The sequence below is a fragment of the Anabrus simplex genome, chromosome 2 (genome assembly GCF_040414725.1).
Source record: "Anabrus simplex isolate iqAnaSimp1 chromosome 2, ASM4041472v1, whole genome shotgun sequence".
In the NCBI taxonomy this organism is placed as follows: domain Eukaryota; kingdom Metazoa; phylum Arthropoda; class Insecta; order Orthoptera; family Tettigoniidae; genus Anabrus; species Anabrus simplex.
Genome location: NC_090266.1, coordinates 912,289,411 through 912,313,055, shown reverse-complemented (window position 1 = coordinate 912,313,055; position 23,645 = coordinate 912,289,411). Strand labels below are relative to the sequence as shown.

General features: G+C 39.4%; 1 protein-coding gene across 2 annotated transcripts in view; it reads right to left on the bottom strand.

The window, feature by feature from the left end:
* The window catches only part of Gart (trifunctional purine biosynthetic protein adenosine-3 Gart), a 529,244-nt gene that overhangs the window by 452,488 nt on the left and 53,111 nt on the right, over positions 1–23,645 (bottom strand). For both annotated transcript variants that reach the window (XM_067141687.2, XM_067141686.2), the window contains exon 3: positions 16,675–16,764. In XM_067141687.2, the coding sequence (XP_066997788.2) occupies positions 16,675–16,764 (90 nt within the window). The remainder of the gene's footprint in view (positions 1–16,674; positions 16,765–23,645) is intronic.

Here is a 23,645-nt window from a genome sequence, read left to right as displayed (position 1 = left end):
CGGCTTACGTGTCCCAGCCGGCAGAGACTTCTTTGTGGTCCAAGATGGGGTGGTCCCCCTCATTGAGCTTCCACTCTTTGTGGCTTTGCTCGCAGGAGCAACAGCCGCCTTGGGCGCAGCGACCGCAACAGGTTTAGACGATATAAACAATGTTGTGGCGGGTGCATTCATAGCATTGAACTTACGGCGTGCTTCCTGGTAGGAAAAACCATCCAGGGTTTTGATCTCCTGGATCTTCTTCTCACCAAGATATACCGGACAGTTCCGATCTCGGGGTGACTAAAGACCAGGGCAGTTAGTGCACCTGTAAGGAGTTGAGCACTACTCAGCATTGTGAGCTCCTCTGCCACATGTACCACATACAGACTGATTTGAGCTACGAGATACCATGTGCCCGAACCTCTGGCACTGACAGCAGCGCATGGGAGGTGGGACGTATGGCCTAAAATCGCAGCGATATGTTGCTAACTTGACTTTGTCTGGTAACACTGACAATTTGAAGAAGACAATGAACGCACCCGTGGCAACATCCTCGCCGTTGACTTTGCGCATGATGCGCCAAACGTGTCTCACGCCACGGTGCTTCATGTCTTCCATCAACTCATCGTCAGTATTCAAGATGGGATAACGGTGGAAGATAATTCCATGAACCAGATTCAAGGTCTTGTGCTCTTCCACTTTGACGGGAATATCACCAAAGTGATCACACTTCAGCAATATATCGGCTTGCACGGCAGTGCACGTCTTTGGCAACAAACTACCGTTGCGCATTTTCTTCAGGTCTTCCAGTTCACCGTAGACACCTTCTATGTGCCTACTAAACAAAACAGACTTTACCAGCTTGATCTCACTCCCATAATTTCCAGTAACAATCAGAAACCTAGGGAAGATGGATCCCATTCCTTCATGCTGCGCTTGTTCCCAGGGGTTTGAACCCTTTAAGAAATCAGAAGTTGAAGACTTTAGTGTGGGACCACCTTGGGAAGGTTGAAGAGGTTTTGATGCCATGCCCAAAATCATCCTCCCCAATTGCCACCCACTCCGATCGGGGGTCTCTGTAGCCGAACCAAGCAGCCAAGGCAATAACCACCTGGTCGTAGCCGGTATTGCTCGGGGTCTGATGTTGGACGATGCCTAATACGGGATGAGTGAGGCAATGAGCACTAGGACTCCCTTCCTCCAGTCACCCACAATAGCATGTGCCCCATAGCGTGTACAGAGCACTAAATATAGAGAAAAAAAATTAATAATAAAATGTCCTTCTGGCATTAGGCTGTGCGAGGACCTGTGTTGTCAGGCAGATACTACTGCAAGGGTACATGACGCTCCCACCCGCCGATCCCTAGGTAGTCACAAGCAGGCTTTCGGGTGTAATCGCACATGTAAGAGGCCCATCTCCGAGCAGCACACAAATCAAGAATTGTGAATCGATCTACAAGTAACCCTCAAAAAAACAAAAAATAAAGAGGGGATCATGGCCACATGACTCTTTTAGTCGCCTTCTACGACAGGCAAGGATTACCTGTGAATGTATTCAGCACCTCCCATCCACAGGGCGTCCAACACATTATACCACACCGCAATCCATGTCCGTGCCTATGTCGCCCCTTTTAGTCACCTCTTACGAAAGGCAGGAGATACAGTGGGTGTATACTTCGTCTGCGACCCCCACCCACAGGGGGTGATATGTTTAGATATCTGCTTCATAATTACATGTACAGTATATTTTCAGCAATTCTAATGAGAAAATTCAGTATCCCAGCCCCGTTAATGACTGTTAACATGCACCTCGTAACTTCAGAGCTCACAGAATGAGCTCGATAGCTGCAGTCGCTTAATTGCGGCCAGTATCCAGTATTTGGGAGATAGTGGATTCGAACGCCACTGTCGCCAGTCTTGAAGATGGTTTTCTGTGGTTTCCCATTTTCACACCAGGCAAATGCTGGGACAGTACCTTAATTAAAGCCAAAGCCACTTCCTATCCCATCGTCGCCGTAAGACCTATCTGTGTCGGTGCAACGTAAAGCCAATTGTAAAAAAAACCTCACAAAACCATAGCATTTATATCCACAAGGAGAAGAATATATCTGTATAAATGTATAAAAGCAAACATGACAAAATCATCACTTTTACAACATCTGATATGTGGCAAGCATTGTGATCCACAAAAGGTTCTAATTTAACAATAACTGTAACACTCCTCCTTATCTCATTCACTTCCTGAACTTGAATCTACCCAAAAATTTTGATTTGCTGGCTACAATTAGTATTAAATATATATCTATATATATGAAATAACACGTCCTAACTGACTGACCGAGGGGGGTGAATTGTTTACATCAGCATATCTATAACTCAAAAACTTAAAAGTGTACAGATGTAAAAATATGTATTTGGATTCTCCTTTAAAAATAAAGAAATGCATATTTTTTTTGTTTTTGGAAAATTCCATTAAAGGGGTTGAAAAGAGGTGAAAAGTGGGTTGAATACCTTTTATGAGGATACTTATATCTCAAAAACTGAAGATGTTACAGACATGAAAATAGGTATCTGGAATCTCCTCTAAAAATAAAGAAACGCGTATTTAGTTTATGTTTTTGGAAAATCCAATTAATGGGGGGGTGAACAGGAGTGACAAAGAGGGACAAATTTTTAAAAAGATTATATCTACAGTATATCTCAGAAAAGCAACATGTTACAGACATGGAAATTGGTATTTGTAGTCTCCTTTAAAAATAAAGAAATAAATACTTTTTGTTTTCGGAAAATCCACTTGGGGTGGGGGTGAAGGAATTGAAAATTTAGTTGAATTCTTTGCATGAGGATACTTATATCTCAAAAACTGAAGATGTTACAGTAGTGATAATTGGTATTTGGAAACTTCATTTTAAATAAAGAAACACATATTTTTTGTTTTTGGAAAATTAACTTTAGGGGGGTGGGGGGGAGGGTGAAAGGAAGTGAAAGAATTGAATTATTTTTATGGGGATACTTATATCACAAAAACTGAAGGTTACAAATGTGAAAAATGGTATTTGGAATCTCCTTTAAAAGTACACAGGCATTTTTGTTTTCAGACCTAACGGGATGGGGGTGAAAATAAGTAAAGGAGTTGAATTCTTTTGTGAGGGGACACATAACCCCAAAACTAAAGATGTTAAAAATAAAGGAACACCTATTTTTTGCTTTTGGAAAATCCACTTAAGGGGCTGACGATGGGATGGGAAGGGGAAGGAAACGGCCGTGGCCTCAATTAAGGTACAGTCTCAGCATTTGTCTGGTGTGAAAATGTGACGCCATAGAAAACCATACTCAGGACTGCTGACAGTGGGGTTTCAACCCAATATCTCCCGAATACAAGAGAAAAATAGGCAGAGGTGGAAAAACTCGGGGACTTTTAATTTTTTTTTGGCTAATTGCTTTACGTCGCACCGACGCAGATAGGTCTTATGGTGATGATGGAACAGGGAAGGCCTAGGAATGGTAAGGAAGCGGCCATGACCTTAATTGAGGTACAGCCCCAGCATTTGCCTGGTGTGAAAAAGGAAACCACGGAAAACCATCTTCAGGGCTGCCGACTGTGGGGTTCGAACCCACTATCTCCCGGATGCGAGCTCACAGCTGCACGCTCCTAACCGTATGGCCAACTTGCGTGGTCTTTTTTAAATAAAGCAGTTTTTTTTGTTTTGTTTAAACAATATGACAATATTGTTTGTAGGCAATGATATTATATGCTGGAAAAAATTGAGTCTTGCTTTACATATTAATATACTGATGCTGTGAAATATTACATACTGTATTGTAGGCCTACTAGAAAGCTTGAAAAAGTTGATAATATTAATGATCATGTTAAGAATTAATCATACTTACAAAATTAAGTATGATCAATTAGTAATACAAAATGCAATAGTAACACAGTCATCTCAGAACTGGACGTACTAAGCTCACTTGCTCCTTCATACTTACTAAAGAACCCCTTCCAAAATATGTATACTGCCATTTTCCAATTTCTATCAAACACATTCTATTGGACTTACCCTCTACGTACTACAGAGAAACAAGAAACCAACATCAATAACTATCATTCTGCACTTAATGACATCAACAAGTCAAAACAGATTATTATTATTATTATTATTATTATTATTATTATTATGTGTGAATGGTCCCTTTCGGAACACATGAAGCTTTATTTATGATTTTGTTTGCGGAGGTTCCAGGATGCTTTTATCTGTTGAATGAAGATCCTCTTCATTTCTTCCGTCCACTTGGTACCTGCTCTTTGTGGTACTTCATTCTTTGGAGTAACTTTCCACTTGTCAATTTTCTTTATATATACATTTCGATTCACAATTTCTTCAGGTTGAATTTGTGTGTTCTTCATGTCCACTTTTGTTTGTTGTATCCAAAGGAAATTCTTCAGTTTATCAACTCTTTCAAGAACTTGGTGGGTTAGTCTGGTTTCTGGAAGCCTCTTAACATGTACATAAAATTTTAGCCTTCTTTTTCCGAGGTCTGCCGCAATATTAGATAATTTTTCTGTAGATTTCCAGGTTTGGAGGTGGTACCCTTCTTCCGTGTGTCTTGGTACTAAAATTTTCCTCATGATTTTTCGCTCTTCTTTTAGGATATTTTCCAGCTCGCCCTTTTTTATGAAGCGTTAGAGTTTACCCTGTATATAAAGCCTCAGGTTTTATTATTATTATTATTATTATTATTATTATTATTATTATTATTATTATTCAGTTATAAATGAATGTCTCTGTATATTTAGTCACTTGCTATTAATACACTGCATTTTACAGTTAGGTCACAAAAGACCCCCTTAAATAAAATATTTTACAAAATAAATGATTTTGTGAACCCAAAATAGAAATTAAGTAATATTTCTGAGATTAAATACTTTGAATAAAAACACCAGTTTAGAGGCCTTTTCAGTTCCCAGTCTGTTTTGTAGCTTTGAATGAACTAAGTTAAACCGAGAGAAGAAAACATTCCTTCAGCACTGGCTGAAGATGCTTGAATAGTCAAAAGTGGATCGATAATGAGGAATATATTAGGAAAAGCTTTTTCAACTCCACTGTTTCGGCTCTTCCACCATTCATAAGCTGACACTTGTGACACCACAGATTCACTGAAAAGCTATTCTTGAAATGATGGATACTGTGCAGTCTGGAACTTCACTATCAGAGGTAGTAAAACACTAAATATGCATTTTGAGCTTATGAAATGAAGTCCCAATTTCTTTTCATCTTCATTCAGTTACAGCAGTTCAGTGTTATTAATATGCTTTGGATCAAGCATGTAAGCAAGAAAATGAGAAAGAGTTAATGTCATAATATAATACCCATTTATAAATTTTGTCTTGATATTTTCCATCTTAGTCATATCAATTCTGTGGGAGTTTTTTTTAATTATTTTTTTTAGTTGTTTCCAGAGATACATAGCATGAGCAATGGAACATACATCTTCTGTACTTTATCAGCTATAATTCTGTTACATGTTTTCTTTTTCAGGTAGTTTCTAAATTTATTTACTCATAAATTAGTTTCAACAACTGAAGAACCTAACAGTTATAAATTACAGTAACTAGAAATAGAATAATTAATAATTATTCTATTATTATTATTATTAATTAATAATTAAACAGAAAAGAAATGGCTTCAAATATCATGAACTTTATCAAGAGTCACAGCAATGAGCTACAAATAGATATATTTTCAACATACCTCGTAAGCATAGCATTGGTAATTTTTGTTCGCACATTTCTATCAATTTTGCTCCTATTTCCTTTAGAGTATAAAGGCTTTTACGGCCGGTACCAATATAATAAAAATCTTCCGGGCTATTATGCTGTGATCCACTCCTCTCATTCCTTCCAGACATTTCGACTACTGCTGCGGTAGTCATCGTCTGTGGCGTCATCTAGGTACTCTTTCCTGTATCCTGCTGGTGACTGCGGTGGTTGCTTGGGAGGCAGCTGCATTTATATCAGCGTGCGGCCTCCAATTGGTTTGCACTGTGCAGTCTGACGTCTGAATGAATATATGAAAGCAAAACCTCCGATTGGGTCACGCTGAGCAATCTGGCATTTGGTTGGATCTCTGAGCACATGACCTCTGATTAGTCCACGCCGTACAGTCTGTCGTCTGGTTGAATACATGAGGACATGACTTCTGATTGGGTCGCGCCGAGCAGTCTGTCGTTAGATTGGATCTCGGAGTGTACGACCTCTGATTGGGTCGCACCGAGCTATCGGTCCTCTGGTTGGTGTTCTGTGATGTCCTTGATCTTAGCTGGCTTCGGTTGTAAGTTATATAAGGGGTGTACCAAGCCTTGCTGAGCTTCAGTCTTTCCTCCTTTCTATTAAAATTATCCGGATGCTTGTATATTTCAATAGCTTCCCTGTAGAGGCGGGCGTCGAAATGGGATGTTGTGGCCAGTATATCAGTACCCTCGTAACGGATCTCATGCTTTCCGTCAAGCTGTGAATGCTCCACTACTGCTGACTTGTCGTATTGCCCCAAATGACAGTTCCTTTCGTGCTCTGTCAGGGGAGTCTTCACACTTCTGCCAGTCGTGCCAATATAAACAGCTCCCCAGCTGCATGGAATCCTATAGACTCCAGTAAATGTTAGAGGGTCACATGGACCTTTGGCAGAATGTAACATATTTCGTAGCCGGGTCGGCTGAAGATGGTCTTAACATCATGACGTTTAAGGAGCCTTCCAATACGATCCATAACATACCGAATATATGACAAAATGCAATACCTTTCTTCCTGGGTGGTTCTCTGGCCACAACAACCCACTTCCACGCCCACCTCTACTGGGAAGCTATTGAAATACACAAACATCCGGATAATTTTAATAGAAAGGAGGAAGGAATGAAGCTCAGCAAGGCCTGGTACACCCCCTTATGTAACTTACGGCCGAAGTCAACTAATATCAGGGACATCACAGTCAACCAACTAGAGGACCGATTGCTCGGCGTGACCCAATCGGAGGTCGTGCACTACAAGATCCAATCTAACAACAGACTGCTCAGTGCGACCCAATCAGAAGTCATGCCCTCATATATTCAACCAGACGACAGACTGCACGGCGCAAACCAATCAGAGGTCGTGTGCTCAGAGATCTAACCAAACGCCAGACTGTTCCACATGACCCAATCGGAGGTCATGCTTTCAGATATTCATTCAGACGTCAGACTGCATGGTGCGAACCAATCGGAGGCCACACACTCAGATATAAATGCAGCTGCCTCCCAAGCAACCACCACAGTCACCAGTGGGATACAGGAGAGAGTACCTAGACGACAGACGACACCACAGAAGATGACTACTGCAGTAGTCGAAACGTCTGGAAGGAATGAGAGGAGTGGACCATGGCATAATAGCCCGGAAGATTTTTATTATACCTATTTTCTTTGCAGATTTTTAAAAGTGTAGGCCAAACATTAACATAAGTAACCACACAAACAACTAAACTCTTCCATCAGATTTGAGTTGGTAGGATAGTTTTGGAACACCCTGATTGTTTGTAGAGACGATTAACAAAATTGTGGTTTTGAAAATATTTAACAACCCTAAGAACATGTTCTTTCAGGTTTGGAAGTTTACAGTTATTAGCTACGGAATTCAAAGGATATGCCAAAGAGCTGTAGGTTATTCTGTTCAGGGCTTCCTGTTTCCCAGCAGGTGTCACATCCTTGAGACAATAGCTGCATTACACTAGCTAACATGATTTTGCGGTTAAATAGAAAATATGTAATTCTTATGGAAATCGCTGCCCTGATTCCGAAAATGATGCTAATTTTTTCCTATCACATCCAGTTTTGACGCGATTCAGTGTTTTAGTATCTGCATGAATTCGTAAGATGTAATGTTGAGAGTTGTTCTCGCGCAACTTTTTTTTAGAATACAATTATGTGATTTGATTTGTTATTGTTTGCATTTTATTATAGGTTTTTTGCTGTCTAAATTTTCATTTTGTAGTTGGGGGTTTCCAGGTAAATTCTTAACAAACTCCCCCAGATACGCAATAGACCGCGAGGTATGTAGGATTGAAGATAAGACAGTTGAGCGTTTGTCTTTCATCTTAGACCACTTGAATAAACAGACGTGTTAAAAGCCCCAGCCCTTATGCAATGTTTATGATGGACTGATAAAGCAGTTTCCTTGCAAAGATAACAGTCCGAAAGTATTATACTCACGAAGATGAACTTGTATTTTGTACGAATGTTTCAAATCTTCTACGTCAATTGGGAGAGAAAGAGTATGATCCTAGTAACTGGCATGTTTTTATTGACTCTTCCAACAGAAGTTTAAAGGCTGTTCTGGCATCCATACTACTTGCACACTCCACAAAAATGTCTGAAACATACGAAACCTTAAAGTTGGTGCTTGAAGAAATTTGCAGTGATTTGAAGATCATTGGATTGTTGCTGGGACAACAAAAAGGCTATACAAAATTTCCCTGTTTCCTATGCGAATGGGATAGCAGGGCATGGGATAAACATTGGGATACAGTGAATTGGCCAGAAAGGAAACAACTACAACCAGGATCCAAAAATGTCTTGAATGTAAGACTTATTGACCGTGAAAAAATTCTACTTCCACCCTTGCACATCAACTTAGGATTGATGAAACAGTATGTCAAGGCATTAGATAGTAGTAGCCTAATGCTTCCAATATTTATCCACTAAATTTCCCTCATTATCAGATGCAAAAATTTGATGGACCACAGATTCGTAAACTGATGAAGGGAAAAAATTTCACGGACACAATGGCCAAAATTGAGAAAGAGGCATGGAACGCATTCAAAGATGTAGTGACTAAATTCCTTGGCAAGATTAAGGACCCTCAGTACAAAGAAATTGTAAGGAAAATGTTCGTAAAGTTTAAGGAATTGAGTTGTAATATGAACCTTAAGCTTAATTTCTTAGCTTCGCATCTGGATTATTTCCCTCCAAATTTAGGAGCTGTCAGTGAAGAACAAGATGAAAGGTTTCACCAGGATCTCAAAGATGCAGAACGACGCTATCAGGGACATTGGGATGTGAATATGATGGCCGATTACTGTTGCTCGATTGCACGAGATGGCCCTTCTAGGGATCATTCGGGAATTTCAAAAACCTGGAAATTTCACGGAAAACGGGAAAAGACGGAGGTGTGAATCTAACCTGCACATAATGTAAGTAAAAAAATCTATGTATGTTTAACCATGTAATTTTTATTCAAGGTACGGTTATATTAATTTAAAAGCAACTGTACAGACGAAACTTAATAGGCGCTTTATGCTTCAGTTTCAAGAATTTCAATATACATTAAAAATATAATACAAACCATCTACTTGCTTACAAAACCAGCATTCATGTATATTTAATGCATGCAAAATATGATTATGTTTTGCAAGCTGAAATTTACATTAATACATCAAATTTAATCAATACTAAGTATAAACAATTTTACATAAGAACAAAATAACATTTTGTAAAATTGCCACTAAACCAGACGTGATACGCCAAAACTAATTTTTTTTCTCGAATTCTGCGTTAAGAAATTCATAGAACCCACCTATTTTCGTTTTTACCGCACAAAAAATTTTGTTTTGCAGACTAGTGTTATCAGTCATGACAGACACACAAGACATTGCAACTCCTCTTCACGTTTCTTGATGCTACTGGATGTCATCTCTGCCAGATCTGTGTGGATTTTCTGATGTATCCACAGTATCTAGCAAATAAGTATCCTCTGTTTCTGTTGTTACTGTTAAGCATGCTACTAATTCATTATGGACATTTGAGCATCCAAAGATTCCTACACAAACAACTTTACTGAGCAAGTTGGCTGCGCAGTCGTTAGGAGTGTGCAGATGTGAGCTTCCATTCGGGAGATGGTGGATTCCAACCCCACCGTCGTGTCTGTAGCCCTGAAGATGGTTTTCCGTGGTTTCCCATTTTCACTCCAGGCTGTACCATAATTAAGGCCGCGACTTCTACCTTCCCAATCCTACCCCTTTCCCTTCCATGCATCGTCAAAAACCTTCAATCTGTCAGTGCAATGTTAAAAACCACTAGAAAAAACAACTTTATTGTTTAACACTGAAGAACACTTGCTCTTCCTTCAATCAATCAATACTGATCTGCATTTAGGGCAGTCGCCCAGGTGGCAGATTCCCTATCTGTTGCTTTCCTAGCCTTTTCCGAAATGATTTCAAAGATATTGGAAATTTATTGAACATCTCCCTTGGTAAGTTATTCCAATCCCTAACTCCCCTTCCTATAAATGAATATTTGCCCCAGTTTGTCCTCTTGAATTCCAACTTTATCTTCATATTGTGATCTTTCCTACTTTTATAGACGCCATTCAAACCTATTCGTCTACTAATGTCATTCCACGCCATCTCTCCGCTGACAGCTCGGAACATACCACTTAGTCGAGCAGCTATTCTTCTTTCTCTCAATTCTTCCCAACCCAAACATTGCAACATTTTTGTAACGCTACTCTTTTGTCGGAAATCACCCAGAACAAATCGAGCTGCTTTTCTTTGGATTTTTTCCAGTTCTTGAATCAGGTAATCCTGGTGAGGGTCCCATACACTGGAACCATACTCTAGTTGGGGTCTTACCAGAGACTTATATGCACTCTCCTTTACATCCTTACTACAACCCCTAAACACCCTCATAACCATGTGCAGAGATCGGTACCCTTTCTTTACAATCCCATTTATGTGGTTACCCCAGTGAAGATCTTTCCTTATATTAACACCTAGATACTTACAATGATCCCCAAAAGGAACTTTCACCCCATCAACGCAGTAAGTAAAACTGAGAGGACTTTTCCTATTTGTGAAACTCACAACCTGACTTTTAGCCCCGTTTATCAACATACCATTGCCTGCTGTCCATCTCACAATATTTTCGAGGTCACGTTGCAGTTGCTCACAATCTTGTAACTTATTTATCACTCTATAGAGAATAACATCATCCGCAAAAAGCCTTACATCCGATTCCACTCTTTTACTCATATCATTTATGTATATAAGAAAACATAAAGGTCCGATAACACTGCCCTGAGGAACTCCCCTCTCAACTATTACAGGGTCAGACAAAGCTTCACCTACTCTAACTCTCTGAGATCTATTTTCTAGAAATATAGCAACCCATTCAGTCACTCTTTTGTCTAGTCCAATTGCACTCATTTTTGCCAGTAGTCTCCCATGATCCACCCTATCAAATGCTTTAGACATGTCAATCGCGATACAGTCCATTTGACCTCCTGAATCCAAGATATCTGCTATATCTTGCTGGAATCCTACAAGTTGAGCTTCAGTGGAATAACCTTTCCTAAAACTGAATTGCCTTCTATCGAACCAGTTATTAATTTCACAAACATGTCTAATATAATCAGAAAGAATGCCTTCCCAAAGCTTACATACAATGCATGTCAAACTTACTGGCCTGTAATTTTCAGCTTTATGTCTATCACCCTTTCCTTTATACACAGGGGCTACTATAGCAACTCTCCATTCATCTGGTATAGCTCCTTCGGCCAAACAATAATCAAATAAGTACTTCAGATATGGTACTATATCCCAACCCATTGTCTTTAGTATATACCCAGAAATCTGATCAATTCCAGCCGCTTTTCTAGTTTCCAACTTTTGTATCTTATTGTAAATGTCATTGTTATCATATGTAAATTTTATTACTTCTTTGGCCTTAGTCTCTTCCTCTATCTCGACATTATCCTTGTAACCAACAATCTTTACATACTGCTGACTGAATACTTCTGCCTTTTGAAGATCCTCACATACACACTCCCCTTGTTCATTAATTATTCCTGGAATGTCCTTCTTGGAACCTGTTTCTGCCTTAAAATACCTATACATACCCTTCCATTTTTCACTAAAATTTGTATGACTGCCAATTATGCTTGCCATCATGTTATCCTTAGCTGCCTTCTTTGCTAGATTCAATTTTCTAGTAAGTTCCTTCAATTTCTCCTTACTTCCACAGCCATTTCTAACTCTATTTCTTTCCAGTCTGCACTTCCTTCTTAGTCTCTTTATTTCTCTATTATAATAAGGTGGGTCTTTACCATTCCTTACCACCCTTAAAGGTACAAACCTGTTTTCGCATTCCTCAACAATTTCTTTAAATCCATCCCAGAGTCTGTTTACATTTTTATTTACCGTTTTCCACCGATCATAGTTACTTTTTAGAAACTGCCTCATACCTGCTTTATCAGCCATATGGAACTGCCTAACAGTCCTACTTTTAAGACCTTCCTTTCTATCACATTTATTTTTAACTACCACAAAAACAGCTTCATGATCACTAATACCATCTATTACTTCAGTTTCCCTATAGAGCTCATCTGGTTTTATCAGCACCACATCCAAAATATTTTTCCCTCTGGTTGGTTCCATCACTTTCTGAATCAGCTGTCCTTCCCATATTAACTTATTTGCCATTTGTTGGTCATGCTTCCTGTCGTTCGCATTTCCTTCCCAATTGACATCTGGCAAATTCAGGTCTCCCGCTACAATCACATTTCTTTCCATGTCGTTTCCCACATAGCTGACTATCCTATCAAATAATTCCGAATCCGCATCAGTGCTACCCTTTCCCGATCTGTACACTCCTTTATAAACAGTGTCCAGTAAAGACCCTTCAATTTCCTTTTTATAAAGGGATTTATAACTCGAACATAGCTGCTGCATTAGCTGGAGATATTGAGGGTGTTCTACACTGCGAAATACAGTTTTGGTAGCATATACATATCAAGCTACTTGCAATTCTAATGAATGATTCTCTTCAGTTGTGGTTTTGACAACAAACGAATCCAATGCTTCTAAGTGAGACAGTGTCGAGAAAAAATCAAAGAAATAATATATGGTTATATCACTCAGAGTAAAATTTAAAGGATAATAAAACACTCAATACCTTTTGTTAAGATTTATTCTTTTAAATAGGCACGTTGTTTAGATTTGAGTAAAAGATGCAAAATGGCAAATTAAAACATTTAAATAGAACTTGATAAAATAACAAAATAAATTCCTATTAAATATTTTTAGCACCTTGCTTTTCAGGCAGCATTTTTCTGTTAGAAGTTAAAATAAAGCATGATACACGTATTAAAACCCCATGGCACTGCAGACCTGATGGGCCTTGGCCTACCAAGCGACTGCTGTTTAGCCCGAAGGTCTGCAGATTACAATGTCATGTGTGGTCGGAACAACAAATCCACTCGGCCATTATCCTTGGCTTTCTAGACCAGGATAATACAAATAAAGGAAAAGTAAAATTTTTGAATAAGTAAAAGAAGTGAATGTTAAGTTAAGATTTACTGTGAGAAAACCAAACAGGGAACTACAAGGGCTAATTGTTTTCAACCTTCTATCGGTCGCGAAATGATCGAGAATTCGATGAAGCGTTGTGCAGATGTGTTGCACAGTGTCTCTAGTATGCCTGTCGACAGCATCACATCGCGCTTGTCAGTTCTGAGCACGCAGTGAGCATGTGAACATGCCTAGGACAGCAGAGTCTCCCGCCAAATGTGAAGTGTGTGCTGTCATTTGATATCTTCATGCTGCAGGGTGCAATGCAATTTTTTCAAATCGCCTGATCCACTCGCTGAACAAAATCATCGATTGACACTCGCTTTCTTCTCTGACTGCCTGCTTCATGAACATCTGTAGGTCCAGCTTCAAAATTCCTGCACCATTGCCACACTTCGTTGTCACTCATGAATGTTTCACCATACGCATTATTCATTCATCAATGAATTTCAGCTGCATTGTACCCCTCAGCATGAAGAAATTGAATGACAGCATGCACTTCACACTTGGTGGGAGACTCCATTGTCCTAAGTAAGTTTACGTGCTCAGAACTGACAAGTGTGTTGTGATGCAGTCGACAGGCATACTAAAGACACTGCACAACACACCTGCATAACGCTTCGTCGGATTTGTTACAAGTGAACCATGTAATGCGAGTGGAATATATATTTTTTTTAAGACTTTGTTTGTAAAATATAATATGATGTTTTATTTTTATTGACCTAACCTGTACTGGATAATGTTGTAACATAGGCATTTGTAAATAGTAGAATTTTGTCTATAGTTCCTGGAAAGATCCAGAAAGTTACATAACTTTTGTACAGGGTGTGTTACTTTGTTGGTATGTGTTCTAGAAAGTGTGTTCTGTCTATTCTGAAAAAATACGACTTTCGCAATCATGCGTATTCTAGAATGTTAGTCAAAGTTCGCGATCGAAAGTAAGGTTGTGATTGGTGAGTCTAGGTGGCGATAAGGAACTCGTGCACGCTGATTGGCTGCCTCCAAGGCCGGAATTTCCTATATATACCGAGCGAGGCAGTGTTCGAATGAATTCTGTACCCTGAATTCTGTCGGTCTCGGTTTATCTGTCTGCGAGCAGCCTATCTGGTTGACGTCCCCCGGTTTCTGGGATGGCACACTCCTCGGGTAAGCATTCTTGAATTCCTTTCCTGCTAAAATTTCCGTAATGTTCTGATTTGCTTTTCATACAGGAGTCTGCCCTAATCTCGCCTAGATTCACCAAATTAGTTACTTATGACGCCTTAGTTTTTCAGCTGGACTTACCTGTTCGTTTCCGAGGTATTCCCATTTCTTGTTTCACTAAAATATGTATATTGTAGTTTAATATTATTTCCTTTAGGGTTTGCCTCTGGTAGTTCTGTATCACTTGAGGTACGCTAGACTTTGGACAACCTGTAAATTGCATTGTACTACTGCATTGGTAACTAGATGTATAGTTGTTTTGCAATTTGAAATTACACTGATACGAAATGAGCTATGGATACCACTGAACTTGTAGCTCGTAACTTAGAATGTATTTGTAAGATTATTTTGTAAATAATATTTTTCAAATCTAAGGATCACAGGCATTTATTTCGGAATCCGCTTTCTAAGCCATGTCCATGCCTTTGGTAGGTTCCCAGCCCTTCCATCCTCCCGTTTTGTCGTTCACTAGTTGGCCCTACTGATAGTTACGTACTTGTTTTGTTGGAGATCCGTGTAATGCTAGCTACTGTTTTTCCGAGTGTGTAGTGTTTTCTTATATTTTGTATTGTACTCTTACCTTCCCCTTTTAACTGTGTTTGTGCCTTGTTTGGTGTTACCACTGTAGTAGCGGTACCAGGATTCTCACTGTGGTTTTAATTTTGCACCCGATCAGAGGGTGAAAAGAAAAAATAGCTCTTGTATTAATTCTAAAATAACAGATCATCGCTTTTGGCATCTTTGAAATTTCCTATATGATTCTTCATTCTCAGTACTTGGCCTTCTGACTCATAACCATGTCTCTTGCACTTGGCTCCACATCTCTACATCCTTTTCTGTGCTCATTTCATATTTCATAAAATGAGACCCAAACTAAGTCTTTTTCTCCCTATCACTCATCTTACTGCAATGGCTAAGAACCAGACAACACAAGCAACAAAGACATGAACTAGTACAAATGAAACTGGCTGGATACTGGTATAACAATATCAAGTGCCATTCAGTAAGCTGCTAAAATGATTTCAATTTAAATAGTTAAGATTTTGTCGTTGATTGATTGTTAAAATTAAAAAATATAACCTTCATTTGAAATTTTAAAATTAACTTTGATTCTGTAGTTAGACCCATTCATCCCGGCACCTTCTTTTACCTCTGCTAATCCACCAAACCACAGTAATAATAATAATAATAACAATAATAATATTTTTTATATCCCACTAACTACTTTCGATGGTTTCCGGAGATGCCAAGGTGCCAGAATTTTGTCCCACAGGAGTTCTTTTACCTGCCAGTAAATCTACCGACATGAGGCTGAAGTATTTGAGCACCTTCAAACATCACCAGATTGAGTCAGAATCAAACGTACCTAGTTGGGGTCAGAAGGTCAGCCCCTCAACTGCCTGAGTCACTCAGCCCGGAGAGAAGGAAAGAAGATGCTTTCTACTCATAATCGCAAGTCAATGAACAGTCTCTCCTCTTCAGTACTATAACTTATATGTGACTATTAGGCGACTTCTATTCGTGCATTCAGAAAGCGGGTTTTGCAAGGTAAAGAAGGCTGAGTCAATATAATAACTTTATAGCTATAACAACACTTTTGGCATAAGGAAATGCATCTCATCATAGATATAGCAAAAATTATTGGCACTGATCCTACAGCTTTGTGATATTGTTTCCTATTCAAGCAGAAATCGCATGCACCTTCACTTCCTTAGAAGCAACCAATGTGCCAGTAATGGTCACAGGAAGCACAGGATATTTCTCACTGAATCAATAAATCACAAAAATCATTGTAAGCTGCAGAGGAGATCTTCCATAATACCACAACAGAAATTAAGTTATGAACTGATTCAAAACTTGTTCTCTATTTCCCACACTGTAAAGTTATCTTATTAACTGCATACAGTGAAAACTAGAGCTAATTTTAAGTCTAATTTCTCGTATAGCACCACAATTACGATAAGGACTGACTATTTTGGTTCAATTCAAATTTCCCTTGTTGAAGAGAACATGGCTCCACAATTATTATAGGGACAGGCTATTTTGGTTCAACCACATTTCCACTATTGACGAGAGTAATTAATTTTATTGCATGAAAGATTAAGCTGAAAAATAATATACATACCTCATAGTTCTTCAAATTCAAGTCCACTGCTGTGACTTTCCTGACCTGTGAAATACCCACATTTCCTGGAGCAACAAAAATGGTCTTTATCTGTAAATAAATAAATAAATAAATAAATAAATAAATAAATAAATAAATAAATAAATAAATAAATAAACAAACAAACAAATAAATAAATAAGCAATGATGGAATGAAAAATCTAAGTATCACAAGATAGTTTGATATTTTTTCAAGATGCAGTACAATTGACTGCTAAAAAAAAAAAAAACTCTTGCCTCTAAGAAATACCACAGACAACTTAGTGCCAGCCCCAAGCTTACATAAAGGAGGAGGGATGTGGAGATTTGACAACCACAACATAAAAGACTCTGTCATCAAAATTCCAACCCCAGGTACTCCCAGCTGGAATATCTACTGTATTGTTTGGGACTCCCAGTTGGAACACCAAGCAAGCATCTACTTGGGGTTCTGGTCTTCTCAATCCAAAGTAGAAAACATTGTGCTGAGGGATGAATAGCACTGATGAAGTGTAAAAGCGTGCCACATACTCCTCATGGCACAAGGTGGCAGCCTTCCCAACATATTGGAGCTCTGTGTAGGGCAAATTATTTCTCCAATGCTCATAGGACCAAAAATGGAAACCGACAATATTAAAAGCAATAAACCAAACGAAGGGGACACAAAGAAACCCTTCTTAAGATCAGAAGGGAGCTGCCATTAACAGCACACCACAAGAAGGGAAGGAGCTGGGAGAAGTTGCTTACCAAGCTCGATAGCTGCAGTCGCTTAAGTGCGGCCAGTATCCAGTATTCGGGAGATAGTGGGTTCGAACCCCACTGTCAGCAGCCCTGAAGATGGTTTTCCGTGGTTTCCCATTTTCATAGCAGGCCTTAATTAAGGCTACAGCCGCTTCCTTCCCACTCCTAGCCCCTTCCTGTGCCATCGTCGCCATAAGACCTATCTGTGTCGGTGCCACGTAAAGCAACTTGTAAAAAAAAAAGAAGTTATTTACAATGTATACAGGCTACATCTAGAACGACCCGAACTATAAGACTTAAAAAAAGGAGAAAGAGGCTCAAGTTGACATTGGGAGCATTATGCAACCAGAACAGAAAGGTCAATCTCTTACAACACCAACTGTATTAGGCACCAGGACCAACGTCATTTATAGTTAAACCTAAAAAGAGACCTATAGCCACAAATGATCCTAAGGACTCGTATCGGGCTGTTTTAGGTTCTCATAAAACTGCTATCATCAGAGAATCCTACCTTGATTATAAAATAATTGAAGACAATGTTGGAGACATCTCATAAACTTCCTGTTAGGCAGTATCATCTAATTTGTTGTTGTCATCGTTAATAATAATAATAATAATAATAATAATAATAATAATAATAATAATAATAATAATAATATTATTTCATATTTAAATTGTTTTGGAAATTACATAGGGGTTGTTTACCAGTAATTTTCTGTTATGTCATTTTCCGGTGTTGATACCTGCTGAGTAAATTAAGATAATTTACTACAGATAAGAACATCTCGACCCACATTCCAGACATTTAAGTCAGAGTAACCTGCTGCGGAATTCAAATGCAAAAATTGTGAAATGTTGTTCAGAAATGAATGAAATACTGCCAATAAGAGGAATTTTTAAATGCAAGTGGTCACTGAGGTTGGCCTGGTTAGCTTTTTTGCCATGTAAATTTTGACAGCTTCCTTAACACGTTCACTCCTGTATCCGACATAAAATTTCAAGCTCCAAAGTTCAATATGCGTTTAGTGTCTTGGGTTTACTAACAATTCTTATTTGGGGCTAATACCTTAACTATCGTATGTGATGTGGTTTGCCATAATGGAATATATACACAAATTTTTGCAATCACTAAGCTAAGCTTTTAACATTCAAAGACTGATAATTACTGCCTACTGGTCAGGGGTATTATTGCAAGGCGCAACTATACTTGCATGATCGTAGATCCGTAATGTCTTTGAAGTTGAACCAGAGGTACTCCTGAAGCCTGGAAATTAAACGGTGGTTGGTATGCGTAGATGTTGACGGGGTGGAAGGAGTACCTTTGGATGTAGGGATATTTCTCAGTTTGTTATGTGAAAGTAAAAAAACAAGCATCACTGGTGTGTTTGATTGTGTGCACCCCACAGAGGGCATACCATACTTTACCATACCAGAAAACATTATACATGGAAGTTGCTCAGGAAATCGTCGGGAGTGAACATGTTAATATTCGAAGATATGGTTTTATTTTCAGTTCATACAAGTTTTAGATTTGTGTTGATATCTGTGAAATGGTGTGAGTCATCGTATAGGTGCACTCCAAAAGCTGAATGTTGATTTTATCGAATCATATTTTTGTGTTCTTTGTATCTGGTGTGGAAATTATGTGGCAGGATGCATGTCATATTATTTATGTTGACACAGTACAGTCGAGTACGGAAAATAAACAGTGATAAATATGTTTATTCCCATAGGGAAAATTCATAATTTATAATGTCCAATAACGGACCAACTATATTGGTGAATTAAACAGTGGTTGGTACGTGTGCATGTTGATGGGGTGGAAGGAGTAGGGCTGTTTTGCAGTCTGTCATGTTAAAAAAAAAAGGAAAGCATCACTGGTATATGTGTTTGATTGATTGTGTGCACCCCACAGAGGGCATACCATACCAGAAAACATACATGGAAGTTGCTATGGGCTTTACGTCGCACCGACACAGATAGGTCTTATGGCGACGATGGGATAGGAAAGGCCTAGGAGTTGGAAGGAAGCGGCCGTGGCCTTAATTAAGGTACAGCCCCAGCATTTGCCTGGTGTGAAAATGGGAAACCACGGAAAACCATTTTCAGGGCTGCCGATAGTGGGATTCGAACCTACTATCTCCCGGATGCAAGCTCACAGCCGCGCGCCTCTACACGCACGGCCAACTCGCACATGGAAGTTGCTCAGGAAATGACCGGGTACTGGGCGTGTTGACCGTGCAGTTAGGGGCATGCAGCTGTGAACTTACATCCGGGAAATAGTGGGTTTGAATCCCACTGTCGGCAGCCCTGAAGATGGTTTTCTGTGGTTTCCCATTTTCACACCAGGCAAATGTTGGGGCTGTCCCTTAATTAAGGCCACAGCCGCTTCCTTCCCATTCCTAGTCCTTTGTGATCCCATCGTCACCATAAGGCCTATCTGTGTCGGTGCGACGTAAAAGCCAATTGCATTGAAATGACCGGCAGTGAATGTGTGAAGAGCTTTAGATCTGTGCTGATGTCTGTGAAATGGTGTAAGTTGTTGCATACGTGCTCTCCGTAGGCTGAATATTGATTGTATCTAATTGCATTTTTGTGTTCTTTGTATCTGGTGTGGAAAATGTGTTATGACGTATGTCATATTATTTAGGTGGACACAGTACAGTCAAGTATGGGATTATCAGTGGAGTCAGGGTGAATAACTGTGCTGAATATACAGTAATCTGCCAAATATACCTGTTATTAGGGACATGAGTTTGCTCGATTAACCAAAAGGCACAGATAAATAATTTACCATTTGACTTATAAAATGAATTTCAGGTTGTTCTGCATATGTTCATGATTTTTATATTTCACATCACAAAACTGTAATTGATTTTTATTTATTTATTTTGAGTTTTAACTTACAACATTTTAAAACAGGCAGTTAACAAATGCTAATGAGGATTGCCTAAAAATATCCTGCACAAATCATTAGGATAATCAGTACATAGACAAGAGTATACAGTGCACTCCCGATAATTCGCGTGCGGATATAATTCGCTTTGCGGTTAATTCACAGGTTGAAATAATAACATAATAACATTCACATGTCTCGGAGAGTTATTTTTTAAAGTATTAATTCTTACACCCACTAATCATCACGCCGAATAAAATTAACTCTGCCTAGTTTAAAAGAATTTTTATGTGATGCATGGAGACGAAATCATTGATATTTGAGGAGACTGGACTTTGTTTCTCTACGATGTAACAGTATGCCTATATGCACACTGCTGCCAGAATGCTGCAAACTTGGAAACATTCAAGCATGTTGCTGCGCGTGGCACAGCACAGATTACCGTAATCTTGGAAGCAGAGACAATAAAAGAGGAATGCACTCGGAATTTACCCTCCCTTTCTCCACAGCCCAAGGTCGCTGAACTGTAAGCCAAGTGAAGGGTAGGTGTGCCGGCAGCGAGTGTATTGTAGGCTACTGTACTTGAGAAGTGTGAACGGAGTGCGGAGGTCTTTTCGAAGTTTCGAATAAGTCAGTAGTAAGAGTTTTCAATAAGAGTGGTAGAAAAATGAAATGTAAAAGGTTAACCATCAGTGAAAAACTGAAAATTATAGAAAGACTGGAGAAAGGCGAGGCGTCATCAAAGTTAGCCTGCGAGTTTGGTGTGGGTGAAACAACAGTGAGACATGAAGCAAAAGGTAACCCTCATCAAATTTTCTGCTAATTGTGATCGTTCATCATCCCGGAAATCAATGAGAACATCGGAGTATGTTAATCTAGACTAAGCCATGATACGGTGATTTAATCAAAAATGAGCTCAATGTGTGCTTATTAAGCAAAACATTTTCACGGTGCTTTTGGCTTAGAAGGCGATTTTAAAGCATCTTCTGGCTGGCTTATGCGGTTTTATTGATTGATTGATTGATTGATTGATTGATTGATTGATTGATTGATTGATTGACTGACCGACCGACCGACTGATTGATGTTTGTTGTTTAAAGGGGCCTAACATCGAGGTCATCGGCCCCTAATGGTACAAAATGAGACGAAATGAAATGACACCTTAAAAAGTCCAAAATCCTCCACTGACCAGAATTCAAAGCGTGATGACGAAGAATGAATGGATGGACGGATATGAATTTAAAACGATCAGTGGATCCGACCCACAGTGCCTCACATGCACAGAAGCTGGCACAAAACAATAGTATTACTGACCAAAGGACTGCTTCTATAGCACAATGCTGAATTGATTCTTATAGTTGAAACGGGTCCAAAATCCAGGTCATCGGCCCCTCATAATGGTATTTATCGCTAGGAAAGTAGAACCATGCTATGTGTAATGTTGCGATACTAATCAAAAGTAGCATAGACTCACGGTATTTCACACATTATGGTACTATTCACAGGTAGTGTAATGCGCACATGTAACACATACCTTTGGTTTTTCGCACATTGCGGCGCTATTTACAGGCAACGCAAACCTACGGCGTTCTTCACATAAGTGGACAAACTACAGGGACTTGTACTATCCCATGGAATTCCTCACATAGTGGGAACTGAGCATAGGTAAGGCAGAACCATGGTGTCGCTCATATAGGGGTACGAATCACAGGTATTGTAGGACCCACCTCCTGATTCACACACTGTCGCTACAAATCACAAACCAATTGCGTACCTAACACAGTGGTACTATGTACAAGTAAATGCAATGCACGGTGTTCCCTGCATGATGGTACTAATTACAAGTAGTCTCATGGTTCTAATTAGATCATCCCTTGGTCGCCCCTTTTAGTCGCTAATAATTACAACAGGCAGGGGATACCGTGGGTGTATTCTTCCTCTGCGTCCCCCACCCACAGGGGGGGTTTTGTGTTTGGTCTGCAAGAGGTATTTTATTTCCCTCAAGTCCGCCGGCAAGCCGGTTAGGACCCCCCTATCCGCCACATGGGATGTGCCACGTGGGAGTATCACCTCTCACCCTGTCACGCCAGCGTAGTAGGCTCGTGGCTTACGCGGTTTAAGAAATTCTACAGAATACGAGAAATTGCTATTCACGGAGAGCGTCTCAGTGCAGACACGGGTGCTGCTGAAAAGTTCGTACAGGAATTTCAATCATTCATTGAAAAAGAACAGCTCGAACTTAGACAACTTTACAATGCAGACGAAACAGGGTTTTATTGGAAATGTTTACCGTCCCGAACATTAGTGACGCAACAAGAACAGCAAGTCCCAGGCCGCAAAACATCCAAGGAAGGAATAACCAGTATGCCATGTGCTAATGCAAATGGTGATAATAAATTAAAATTATTAGCGATAGGGAAATCCAGAAAAACCCGTTGTTTTAAACGAGAGAATATACCTTTGCAGTACTACCATCAAAATGCAGACTGGATGGACACACAGATATTTAAGGACTGGTTTCACAATCATTTTGTGAAACAAGTGACGGCCTACCTAATTAAGCAGACACTACCAATCAAAGCAGTGCTCTTGACTTCACGCGAAAGTGAACTTAAAGAAGGTGATATTTACGTGAAATACCTTCCCCCTAATGTAACTTCTATTCTCCAACCTAAGGATGAAGGCATTATTGCTGCTTTAAAGGAGAACCACAGGTCATCTCTGTTACAGCAATTGGTTGCGGCATCGATATTCCAACATTTTGGAAGGACTTCAGTTTGTTGGATGCTCTTCATGCAGTCAATAAGTCATGGGACAAAATTACCGCTACTACGCTCGCACGATCATGGAAATCTGTTCTAGGTGAAGAGCAAGCATTTGCCAGATTCAGTGACGATATTTCGAATGGGCAACGTAGTCTCGCTACGATATCATTACTGAAAAACCTGGATAAATGCCAAGATGCAGAAGATAGTGACATTGAGTTGTTAGACGTCGATAAGGACGATTATGGTTTCAGATATGAAAATGAGGAGGATATTGTACGGAATTTGATGGCTGGTGAGGAAGACAGAGATTCAGATGATATCGAGTGCAGGAGTGATGTAACGGAAACTCCGGAAGTTCCCACAGCCAAGCTAGTGTCTCTATAGATACACTTATCTCTTACATACAAAATAGAGATAAACATTCATTTTCAGATATTGTTTTCTTGAGAAATGTACGATCCAAAATTAGAAAAAATGAACAATCGTCTAAGAAACAAAAAGTGTTGACCGATTTTTTTTGTTAGATACGAATGTTGGCATAATCCACA